The sequence below is a fragment of the Glycine max genome, chromosome 8, assembly GCF_000004515.6.
Source record: "Glycine max cultivar Williams 82 chromosome 8, Glycine_max_v4.0, whole genome shotgun sequence".
NCBI lineage: Eukaryota > Viridiplantae > Streptophyta > Magnoliopsida > Fabales > Fabaceae > Glycine > Glycine max.
In genome coordinates, this window is record NC_038244.2 from 9,303,145 (window position 1) to 9,316,217 (window position 13,073).

At 31.4% G+C, this 13,073-nt stretch overlaps 1 protein-coding gene and 1 pseudogene across 1 annotated transcript; one reads left to right on the top strand and one right to left on the bottom strand.

Annotated features, from left to right (window-relative positions):
• Nucleotides 1-851: 851 nt before the first annotated feature.
• LOC100776263 (floral homeotic protein AGAMOUS-like) lies at nt 852-8,347 on the top strand. The gene is made up of 9 exons (NM_001255240.3): nt 852-967; nt 1,565-1,805; nt 5,086-5,170; nt 5,333-5,394; nt 5,543-5,642; nt 5,778-5,819; nt 6,747-6,788; nt 6,897-7,063; nt 8,036-8,347. Exons 2-9 carry the CDS (start codon nt 1,576-1,578, stop codon nt 8,037-8,039), a joined length of 732 nt encoding a protein of 243 aa, NP_001242169.2. The 5' UTR covers nt 852-967; nt 1,565-1,575; the 3' UTR covers nt 8,040-8,347.
• A 164-nt stretch (nt 8,348-8,511) lies between these two features.
• On the bottom strand, nt 8,512-12,058 carry LOC102659376 (GDSL esterase/lipase At4g18970-like; annotated as a pseudogene).
• Between the last annotated feature and the right edge of the window lie 1,015 nt (nt 12,059-13,073).

The window sequence follows — 13,073 nt, forward strand, 5'->3', positions numbered from 1 at the left end:
AGAAACACATATTTTTACTTTTTATGCGCAAAGTTTCAAAAGGTTCGTTTGACAATGGTGATTTTTTTTTTTTTTACTTTCTTTTTTTTTTTTGTATAAAGAAAGTTCATTTGACATTGTGAATAAAATTTTTATACTTGCATTGTAAATTGTGACACTGAATATCAATTAACAACACATAAAATTAATTGGTACGTAAAACACATTGCATAGACCTTTTGCATTCTTTTTAATAATAATTTTAAATGCACAGAGACCAGTTTTTTTAATTGAATTTTTAATATTGTATTATCTATTACTTTATATTTTTTGAAAATTAAACTGAATTTTAAGAGAGAAAAAAAAACAATGCAACATCAAGAATTGAGTCATATTTGTTCACAATTTTCACAATATCAAGAATTAATGATCACAAAACCACCATCACAATTTAAAACCTCACACGAGATACACAAGAGAAAAGAGGTTCCACTGACTGAATCATATCATGGAATGTCTCTTGTTCGAAGTTTTCAACTTCGCTCCACGTCCCTTTCACCCCATTAATAATTGTTTCAAGATCTCTATCTCTCTCTCATGCCCTACTTCCCTCACTTGGTGAATGAATTTCTTAAAAGTTAAAATAAAAAATGTTAACAAAATTCAATTAATTTGATTCACCTCAAGTGATTCAATAAATAAAAACAAAAGAAACAAAGAAAAGTGAATAAAATATATACAGATGCAGATGAGTGTGTGTGTGTGTATACACACACTTTGTTTCATATATGCATAAACCATTATGGAAGAAAAGTTGTTTTTCACTTTATAAATACCCATTTTTGGTTACTTTGGTTTCATTTTCTGATATCTCCTGCCTGATCTGCTAAGTGGACAAAAGTGAGAAAAATATATACACTATTCTTCTAAGGGCTGGAACCTGCTCTCCTGTCCTGAACATAACTTCTTCACTTTGTTTCCTCACCAGGTTAGTTGAGTAAAATACTGAAACATCATCTAAAATCCTTTCTCAATGGTTCACCTCTTTTTGGGGTAAATCAAACATTTTTTTCCCTTGAAACCAAGATTTTGCAATACACCTAGATTGCAAACTAGCTATTACAAGCAAATGAAACTTTTTGGAGATAAATATATATAAATAGCTCATGATTTTAATGTTGGATTAAGTTCTTGAGGGGTGAAGTGAAGAGGCTGTTCCAAGCTTTCATTTTCTTCTACTACTTTTCTTTTCAAATTCTTCCTAACCTGACAAAAATAGCTGAAAGATCAAAATTTACTTATGTGTCTTGTCAAGATATACTTTCTGTGTGTGTGTGTGTGATTATATGAGAATAATAAAATGATATAATCTTTTACTTGATTCAGCTTGATTAGTCTTTGAGGGGTGAAGAGGTTGTTCCAATCTTCCATTTTCTTCTACTTTTCTTCTCAGATGCTTCCTAACCTGACAAAGATAGCTGAAAGATCAAATTTACTTATGTGTTTTGTGAAGACATACTTTGTGTGTGTGGGTGTGTTTATATGAGGACAATAAAATGATATGTGATACTTTTACTTGATTCAGCTTGCAAAAACATGGCTTTTCCAAACCAATCCATGTCATCAGAGTCTCCCCAGAGAAAGATGGGAAGAGGGAAGATTGAGATCAAGAGGATTGAGAACACCACCAGTCGACAAGTTACCTTCTGCAAGCGCAGAAATGGCTTGCTCAAGAAGGCATATGAGTTATCTGTGCTTTGTGATGCAGAGGTTGCTCTAATTGTCTTTTCAAACCGTGGCCGCCTCTATGAATATGCTAATAACAGGTACCTGCTTGCTTTTCTTCAATCTCTTCAAAAATATTTTTCAAGCTTAATTTATGTGTTCTTCCCAATTTTCCTTTCATTCTTTTCCTATTTTTGTTTTTCAGTTTTTTCCATGTTAGAAATATTGTTTATGCTGCTTCTGATGGAGTTAAGCACAAAGAACCTAACCCCTTTTGTGATGTAGTTAGAATATAAATAGAGTTAATTTTTCCTCTTTTTATTTGTCTGTTTTCTATAATCACGGTTCACTAGTCTTTGTTTCTTCTATTTTGGCTTCTTTTTTTTTATCCTTTCTTCTATGAGCTTTTAAACTCATTCTTGTTCTCTTTTTTTCTGTTCATAACAATTATTTTCTTAGTTCTTGATTTGGTGGGCACATAGATCTGGTGTACGCGATAGATATAGAAGCACTATGGTTGTTAACTATAGTAGCACGAGGAAAGGATTTAGGGAAATTATGAAGGCCTGTGAGATCAGCCAATCCCTAAAACTCTCATAAACTTTCTGTTTCCTTTTTCCTCTTTCCCCTTCTATCACTCCCCTCCTTCTCTCTCTCTTTCTTTACTCATCTAAAACTAAAAAGCTAAAGCTGTCATCTTTTCCATTAGCCCAATTTCCTTAGTAACAAACCAGTTGATGATTAGACAAAAAAGAAAAAATCATAGTACAGTTTCAACAAATTGTCAATGACTCAATGAGTTAAACTGGAATAAGTAAAGGGGTAATTTTTTTTAAAAAAATGGTTTTTTTAACCCATTGCAACAAAATCTCGTACTGGGCTAAAAATAACCCTAGAAATTAGGGTTTTATTAGGGACTACTACATGAATTGAGCATAACTAATTAGCAAAGGGGGAAGAAAAAAGAAAGAAACGGTTTTTCTCATCTCAGCATGACCAGAAAATAATCAAAGTTAATCTCAATATTTTATTGCTCGTTGATTTTCCCCATTTTAGGAAATGGAGTTTGGTAACTATGGTTAGGGCTTTCAGGAAAATAAAGGGTGGCTCTAGACTAAGATTTTTATTTTATTTTTGTCTTGGTTGGAAGAATCTTTGAACACGTCACACGTGATTTTTCAGTTCTTGACTTTTGAAAAGAGTTTAACTAAGTCATACTTGGAAGATGGAATTCGCATCTCTTTAACTCTTGCATCTGAACCCTAAAAGTTGGATCTTCTACAACACCCCCTCCAATGGGAAACACTCTTCAGCATAGAGTAAAAAAATTCTTTTACATAGCTTGGAAAACAGCAAAAGACAATGAGAGTGATGAAACAATGAGGGTCCAAAACGCTGCATCATCATAATTTCACTTGTAGCTGTTGGAGCCTCTGCATTTGCTCAAGATCTTGAACTTTACATATTTGTGAAAGTTGTAAACTGAGAAAGAAAAAGAAGGGTTTTTTAAGCTGAATGAATACGAGAGAGAGAGGGTGAGTGAGTGATGTAAATGGGGTCAGATACAACGTACGATAATTTGAGAGAGCCAATGAGAGAGTTCTGAGCATTTTGGCTTCTTCTATGCAATAGAAAAGTGTACAACTGCTGCTCTTGCTTGCTGATAATATTGCAGTAGCTGAAATGAACGGCTGTGATGTACACACTTTCACACAGAAAAGACTAAAAAAATTAATAAATTAAAAATCATAGTATATGGTATCATATTGAGTAAATGTAACATAAAAATCTTGCACCAAATTTAGATGGTTAGAATCGAGGTGAGCAAGGAGGTGTGGTTGAGAGCATTATCCACTGTGAGATGCGAAGTGGCAGAGAAAAAAATAGGTCTAGAAATGGTTGAACCAATCATATTGTGGGAACCTGTGCCACCGTGGCAGCAGCAGCCAATCAGTGGCTCGAGGATATTAAGGTATCAATTCATTGCTATAGTGAAAAGGTTTTTTTGTTTCATCACTAATTTTCGTTTTTTAAGATTTTATTTTTATCACATCCAATCAGACTTTGACTCCAGTCGAGGTTTCTTTCTGATATAATTAGATCATGTGATGTTTATTACTTTTGTGAAAAGTTGCGTTTGAGGTTCGGTTAACTGAACCAGTTGGATGATTTGACCTCAAATTAATCGAGCACAGTTGTTCCTTTTTTTTTCTTTTTATTTACGCACAAAGTAAAAAAAAAAAGGGTCAAATTGAAAGGGTCGGATGAAGATGTACGTTCCAGAGACTGTAATGCCTTAGAGTTAGTGGTAAAATGATAATACTGATTTTAAAATTAGTTGTTTGTATTTATAGAATTTAAAGTTATTTACCAGTTGTGAATTTTTAGAATTTACTAACTACATTTTCATTACTAATTATTTACACTTTATTATTCTATGAAATCTAGAAGATGTAAATCCAATAAAGCTGACAGTTTCACGAAGAGAAAAAATAAATAAATCTAGAAGATGTAAATCCAATAAAGCTGACAGTTTCACGAAGAGAAAAAATAAATAAATAAAGGAATATAAATTCAAGAGATGTGATATATATATATACAATACTAATTCATACAAAAATTCAATGGTAAAGTTTAGTTTATATTATAAATTTTCATTAATAATATTATCCTAGTAATTTATACAGTCAAACCATAAATGTAGTTAATGTGACAATTTTCCTGATCTTTCTCTTCAACCATGCAAGGAAAATTTTCTGATTTCCAAATTACTTACCCTCAACATGGGTTAAGGATACAAGATAGAAAATCCGGGGCTAGTCATATCGAAAGCCCGTGCACTGTTTGGTTGAACTAGGATTCACAAAAACCTTTTTATAATCAATTAAGTTGCAGGGTAAGGGGTTAATAATCACAAGGAACCTAAAGCATAAAGCATTTAATATAACTATCCTAGTTAGGATGCAGATTACAAATTTTGTAAGACTAAGGCAGCCAACAAGTTACTAAGATTAATTATTTGTTATCATTCTGAACTTTTTTGTTTCTTCGCCTATCAATAATATTTTCCAAAAACTTTTGTTACTGGAGAAGGAGATTGAATGCTAGCTATACCGGAATATTTTGGTCGTCAATCATGTTCTTTGACTTTTGGGTTAGTTATACTCTTGTAACAGGACAACTTGTGTGAATGCATATAAGGTTTTTTTTTTTCGTAACAGGGATCTTACTCTTGCAGATTATTAGATTAAAAAAAAAGTTATTTTTTGTGCTTATATAATGTTCTTTCACAATGGTCCTTTATCACTTAGATACCATTGTCATATCACTTAGCACAATGAATATATAAATTGTAAGTGATCCTATTGTTTGTCATTATAGCGTCAAAGCTTCAATTGAGAGGTACAAGAAAGCAAGTTCAGATTCATCTAGTGGTGGACGATCTGCTTCTGAGGCTAATGCTCAGGTATTCATTATCATGTCCTTCTCTACGTTTTTTTCAAGAGAAACTTCATTTGAAACTAATTAAACAATGATAGATACATTAAATTAATATCTTCCAGAAAAGGAATTTGAATGTAATTGCAATGAATAAACTAACTTTTTTAACCATGATTTCAAATCTCAGTTTTATCAGCAAGAAGCAGCCAAACTGCGTGTGCAGATCAGCAATCTGCAGAATCACAATAGGCAAGTGGCATTAGTCGTTCACGTATTACTAACGGGAGAAGAAAATTTTCACTACAATAAAAAATAATAATTGAAAAATATTAAAAAAACATATGAAGAGGATCTCAAGTATTACTCCAATATTTGGTAAACATGTTTTGAATTGCAGGCAAATGATGGGTGAGGGTTTGAGCACCATGAATGGCAAGGATCTCAAAAACCTAGAGACTAAATTAGAAAAAGGAATCAGCAGAATTCGTTCCAAGAAGGTATTTCTAGTAACAAGAAGTTTCTTTCTATGATTTTGAAAGAATAAAATATGCAGATTTACTATATATATGTTGATCTAATTTTGTCCTTTCTTCCTTTGTTTTCATGTGCTACTTCCCAAACACCTACAATAGAATGAGATGCTATTTGCAGAAATTGAGCACATGAAGAAAAGGGTAATTAATGTTTTCCTTGTATTCATGTTTTAATTTTAAGTTCTTTTTTTTTTGCATTTCTAATCCCATTACAATTTAATCAAGTTTATTAGGTTTATCCCAATGGCCTCTAGTTAGGATTTCACAAATATCTGTATTAGGGCTCTACAATGTTCTTCATTCTGTTTGTTTGTCAGTTTCCTCTGGGTCAAATTTGGAGGTTAATTTCCAAAGATGGTAGTGAGGATAGATCATTGCTGCATGACTACTATTCATGATAGCTTGAGTAGCTCCTAGAGCCTAATTAAAGAGGAACCATCTTGAAAAGATGCCACTCAATAAGGCCTAAGATCCCCAGCGGAAGGAAACTAATTAGAAGATAAGATCTAGAAAGAAAATGAAAATTTTTAAGGATTGAATCTTGTGTATATATGTGAATTATAGCCGCAAATATTGTCACGAATAAATAAAACTGAATTAGATCATATAATTATTAATCTGTGAGCGTGGAATTTTATATTTACACTTTATAATATTATAGATATATTTAGTTCAATATATTATATACTATTTCTATGCAAAAAATTTCCAACATTTTTAATTAGTTATTCAAGAAATAAAATTGCAATAAATTTTATTAAACTCTCTAAATAAAAAAAACAATTTCACAATAAAAATATCAAATTTAAAGCAAATATGTGAGACACTGATATCTAACCATATCACAATATTGTAGACGGTGTAAAGTTGGACAAATTGTATATATATTTCCCTAACCTGATGAAACTTTGGCTTAGACTATATGTTCATCCTTATCCCAAAATAAATCTATATATAGGTGCCTATTAGTTTTAATTTATTTATTTTTGTGTGTGTGAGGGGATGTACAAAATTTCTTCTACAACGGCTTTCAAAGTATACATAGTAACTAATATGTAGATTGCACAGGAGATATACTTGCACAATGACAACCAGCTTCTTAGAGCAAAGGTTTGTCACTCTATATCATCAATCTTCACTCTTTTATTTTTTTTATGTGTGACGTTTGCATTGTAGTTTCATTATATCAATATTTTTTGTGTTTTTTTGAGTGTGTAGATAGGAGAAGGTGAGAGGAGTCACCATAATGTTAACGGGTTGTCTGGAACCACAAGCTATGAATCGATGCAATCTCAGTTTGACTCTCGCGGCTTCTTCCAAGTGACTGGATTACAACCTAATAATAATAATCAGTATGCCGGGCAAGACATGTCCCTTCAATTTGTGTAAGCTTCGCATTCATTCTATAACTTGATGTGTATTTGGTTTTAATTCCTTAATGATTAAATCACTAGTCACTACATATTAACAAATCTCATAGAGCCAATGGTTTTATGGATAGATATTAACTTGCCCCTATATATAATATGGTGAAAAGGGGAAAAAAATATTTCACACACATGCACAAGCACAACCAAGGGGTCTAGATGAGTACTTGAGTAATATGCCTAAGTTATTGAAAACTATCAAGTATTTGAGTTTTACTTTTATATATATATATATATATATATATATATATATATATATATATATATATATATATATATATATATATATATATATATATATATATATATATATATATATATATATATAAAGCATAAAAAAGAATCATTCTAACAAATTAACGAGTCTTTCAAGATACAAAAACGGACATGCTTGTGGATATAGTTGTTCTTCATACAAAAGAGTCAACTACATTTATGATTTCAGAAAATCCCAAATCCCCAATAGTCATAACATGTCAGTTAAAAAGGTAATAATAGGAGAATTGAACCATTAGTAAAGATGATTCGTGAAAGAAATTAGGATTAATATAAATGAAAGAAGAAAAGCATATATGTGGCAAATGAATTTCTTTAGTTGGGTTTAAATAATTGTTTTCTCAACATAAATTGAATTTTAGTTGCAATAATAGCTTGAATTAGCAGATATATACACGTCCCATGACTTGATTTCCCAAAACAAAGAGATGAGATAATGGGGAGTGAATGAGTAAACAAGTCCTAATATAAAATACAAAATATATACAGAACGGAACTAATTTGCATTGCAAAAGTAATGTTTTAACATTGAAGTTATTTGTTAGTTGACAGGCATATTTGTGTGTACCATGGAGACTTGACTCATTGTATATTTGAAATTAATGAGCAAACATAAATCTAATTGTTGTTCTTTTATCTTGTACTCTTGTGCAGTTGAAGAGTTTAAGCTTGAGAAGGAGAAAGACTTAGATTTCCTATTGTTTGTATTTGACATCTAGTGTGATATATAGGAATATGCTAAAGCCTAGGAAATATGCAGAACTCAATGGAGGGAATTCATTTAAGTATTCCCCTCAGTACTATGTTATGGACTATTTAGTATGTATACAGATACTCTGAGTACAGAGATTGCACCGTGGCATATTTTGTCAACTTCTGTTTACTTTCCATATTACTCCTGTAAGATAGGCTTCTATATATGTCTATTTCATATTTCAGTTACTATGAATTCAAGGTCTTACTCATACATGCAACTGTTCTTGAGTATGATTATTTATTTATTTTTTGAGGGGGAGCCATTGTTATTGGTACTAAGTATCCACCATGTTCTTGAGTATGATTAATTTAAATGTCTACACTCACTGCCCTGGGCTACTTTCCAGGATTGTTAAGGAAATGCAAGTGCATCTTCATCTTACTGAAATTGCAATCTTCGTTGCTTCAACATCTACATACTCAGCTCTATGTGGAAGCTTGAAAGGAGTGTTGTGATCTACAACCATAATAGTTTTTCCTGTTAGTGACAATTGTTCCAAGGGCAAAAGCATTAACAAAGTGAGAAAATAAAACTGGAAAAAAGCACTTAAGTATCTATAATATCAGTATAATATGTACTATAGTATTATGTGTATCTGAATGTTAATTAATCAAGTTTGTTAGATTAAAAGTTGAGAGAAACAATTAAAGAATTTAGACCTATTGTTATATTGGGGGTGAGAGATCGGGATCTTTGAACTTTTTAAAATATATAAAAACAATGACACGAATTGATCAAAAGGGTGGTACTGATGCAAGATGAGAAAGGTGGAATGTTACCTAGACAAGATAAAAGCTCAAAATAGACAAGCAGGGTAAGAACAATGATTAAACTCGGTGAGAAGTGTCATGAAAATAAGCGACTTGAGAAAGGTTACTGTGACTGTGAGTGAGACCATCCTACTCAGCTTCACTGCCTGACAAGTCACTTTCTTGACACAGTAGTAAGCACTTCTCTAACAACTTGTTTGATCGTTAGAGCTGCACAGAAGTGTTCTAAGCTTCATGTGGTTATATTCAAAGCTTATAAATAGGATTACAATTAACTAAAACACCAATTATAAACTATTTTCTGCTACTCTGCTCAAACAAATTGAGTATCTTGAAAATTATTGAGTAACTTGTGTATTTGAAATTAATGAGCAAACATAAATCTAATTGTTGTTTATTTCAGGTATAATTAGGTTTCAAGTATTGGGTGTAGCGAATACACCTCGCTCTTATAGGTCTACAACCTTTATTTTTATATTATTAATCTTGGTGGTAATTAGTTATAACCATAAATTTAAAAAACTAACAACTAACATTTACCTGCTAATAAAAAAAAAACATGAATCCAAAAGAAATGAAACAGAATTAATGCCTATGGATGAATATCACTATATATACAATAACAACAAAAGTTATGAAAGATATTAGATAGTTTTCACTTTACCTTCAAGCAAGTTCACCACTTACCCTCAAGCAAGTTCTGAAATCCCTGCATGCATGTGGCCACCAACCAAAGTTAATATTTAAGGAACAATATCTCTATTTACCTTTCAATTTTTTAAAATGATATGATCATATAATTACATTAACATAATAGTACAAATTGAAGACATGCACGTGTATCCTTTTGGTCATAGTTTCAATTATACAAATTCAAGTTAGACAATCTTTTGTGGAAAGTACAAAGATACATTACATATGCATGTTACAAGCTTTCCGCGAGGAAATGACAAATACGTTAAAACCATTTTAGATGAATAGGTGTTTGAATATACAGGTCCAATAAATTATACAAAATCCATACTGGTTGGTATATTATAATACGTACATACATCAATTGAATCTTTAGTACTACTATAATAATTTTTTCTATAAAAAAGAAGAGAAAAAAAAAATGTTACCTGGTAACTTTGGGGTACTTTGAGCTGAGGCCATATCCTGTGAGACCACAGCACTGTTAATGAAGAAAAATATGACATCAGGTAATTCTTTATTGAAACGATCAACAACTGATTTAAGCTTTTCATTAAAAAAGAGTGATGCTTCAATGTGCTCGTCAACCCATATTGACCCAGCTTTCCCATGAATAGAGACTTGTTGTGGACTATGCAGCCTATAAGCCCCACGCCTATCAAAGCAAACTTCCTTGCCCCAAGTTCATCCAAATCCTGCACATAGGAAACAACAAACTATTCGGCGCTTCATATTATAAATGTTACACTAAAACTTGTTTCTGATAAAAAGGACCGAATGGAATATTAAATTGTTACGGAAATTTCTTCTAGAATTTGAAGTAAAATAATACCTTTAAATTCCTTGAATATTCTTAGTATAGTGTTCAGGAGAATAAGTTCGACTTGATGGGTAATGCTTCGGCAAGAAGTAGTTGTTTAAGTAATCAATCATTGCTGCCTTTATTCGCATAATATAAGCCCTTGTTTAGGTGTTGCTGTGCTTGGTCATGTTCTCCAAGTTTCTTAGTAATTTTTGAAACTATGACTGTGATTTTGCAACTGTGCTCCCAACCAGATATCCTCACCCTGCAATTAAAAATTAAGTGAAATTAGGTTTTGGCTCAATTAATTAGCATGAGAGGATAAATTAAGTAGTCACAATGGTCCATATTTCAATACATCCATGCTTTATATCGTGTATATACAAGAGATATAAGATTAATTGAATAATTATAAAAGATTAAAAATTAATAAATTAATAATTAATATTTTTTAATAAAAAAATTACTACACCTATATAGCTAATATCAATAGCTGATTTTCTAATCAAATATTGAAATTACTTTACCTTTAAAGTGAGTTGTTCAATCTAGAAAAATCAGATTCAAGTAAATGAACATGTAACTAGATTTAATGCATGAAACAAATGACACATCACACCAATCACAAAGGCAAATATCTAAAAACCAAATTATAGGTAAGATGTATATATATAATTAGAGATAGTAAGAGTTTGACATATATACCAAATGTGACCCGGTCTCTTTGCGAATCCCCGCTGAACCGGATGCATAATTCACCCCTTTTGAGTATGTCTGAACCATTGATATTTGCAAAGGGTGGGATAAAATCTTCGAATCCCAAAAGCTCAGCTGCATGCAATAACAATATTTTATATTCAATAAAAACGAAATTTTAATTAACTGAAAATTCACACATCAAAATAACATGAAAACAAACCATATTAATCTATGGAATTTATTCTTTTCATGTCATCAAACTTAATGTGACAGAACCATTGTCTGTCAAGCTAATTAGATTTGAGTTTCGATTCTTTAACAAGGATTCAAATTGGATTCTTTTTTATGAAAAAAAGAAGAGATAAAGTTTACTAAAGATAGTTTCAAAAGAGATCAATGATAGGTAAAACAGGTACATCTTTCGCATCTATAACCCAGAAAACTTAATGTGACAAAATTATAGATCACATGTCCACTTTCATAAACCGTGTCTCGAGCTCTTCAAATATCTCCAAACAAAATATTTATGTGAATGCCCAATTGCAACCATGTGAAAGAAAGATATGTGGAGAATTAAATTATTACTTATTATATCAACTGAAGTACGACTGTTGGTAAGACTTGTTAGTAAATCCTTCGGTCACTATTAAGAAAGTGTTTTTCTAAATGGGTTATTTTTTTAAGATAGTTATTAATAACTGTTTTAGAATATGTATAATAGAATCAACATTTTCGAATAGTGAGTGGAGTCATGTGGAAAATCAATCCCATAAGGCAAGTGATTAACTTTGGCATCTGTAGGTAGATTGTTGTTGTTTCCACAATCAGATAAAGAGTCTCCAAAAATAAAAAGGCAAGGTACTTGGGAACGCCCAACAACACAATAATGTTGCATGTATATATGTTGCACCGAAGAAAAAAATCACCACTAACCATAACTTGGTTTCACAATCCATATCAAAGAAAAAATATGATCAGAGGCAGAAGTTTGGATCCAAAATATTAGGGGTCCAAACACAAAGGTGACTAAATATATATCTTTATATATAAGGAGAGAGAAGTGAGAAAAAGGAAGGTACGACCCAGTTTTGTAGAGAAATTCGTTGAAATAATTTATCTATATATGTGACACATTGTAAGGCCATATGTTGATTGTAGTGATTCAATTTAATGCACACACTATTAGAAAATGACTGGAGCCTACATACAGCAGAAGACAGTTTAAGTAGAATTTGGCCATGCCATGAGAGTGTCGTAACTATCGCAAACTTTCAATTTGGACAAAATTTAAATGAATAAGTTCCTTATGAGTAGGGGTGGAAATGAGCCGAGCTGTTTGTCGAGGGCCTTTGGCTCGGCCTATGTAAGGCTTGGTTCGACTTGTTTACTATAAAGGTTAAGTTCAAGCTTTTTAAAAAGTCCTTTTAGATAAAAAGGTCAAGCTCAAACTATAAAAAAAGCTTGTTGATAAGCCGGCTTGTTTAACTAACAATAATAATAATAATAATAATAACTTTATTTTATCAAATCTTATCTTATTCAGATTTTATTCTATCTAGATTTTATTTTATCCAGATTTTATTCCATCTAGATTTTATTTCATCCAATCTTATCTTATCTTGTCCAGATTTTATTTTATTTCGTTTATGAGTTTGGACTTAAAATAGATTTGTGAGCTTTGGGGCTGAAGACCTATATAACAACACCAAGGTTTTAGTTTATGGAGTTTTTTTTCGGAGAGGAGAATAATTCTAGGATTTTAGAATTCCAATTTTTATTACTGTTCATGCACACTATTCACGTAGAATAAAATTCATTTTCTGCAATTTCGTTTCGGCTTCAATTTACAGTTTTCATTTCTACTGATTAATGGAAGGCTAAGTCTCCAACATTATTTTTTCTTGAGGATCAAACACAACTCTCTTTGATGTTTTGTTATTACTATTGAATACATATCAGTGTTTCCATTTC

Coding starts and splice junctions, on each gene's coding strand:
- LOC100776263 (NM_001255240.3), top strand. CDS start 1,576: ATGGCTTTTCCAAACCAATCCATGTCATCAGAGTCTCCCCAGAGAAAG. Junction 5,171..5,332: donor CTTCTGAGGCTAATGCTCAG/GTATTCATTATC, acceptor TTCAAATCTCAG/TTTTATCAGCAAGAAGCAGC. Junction 5,820..6,746: donor TTGAGCACATGAAGAAAAGG/GTAATTAATGTT, acceptor TAGATTGCACAG/GAGATATACTTGCACAATGA.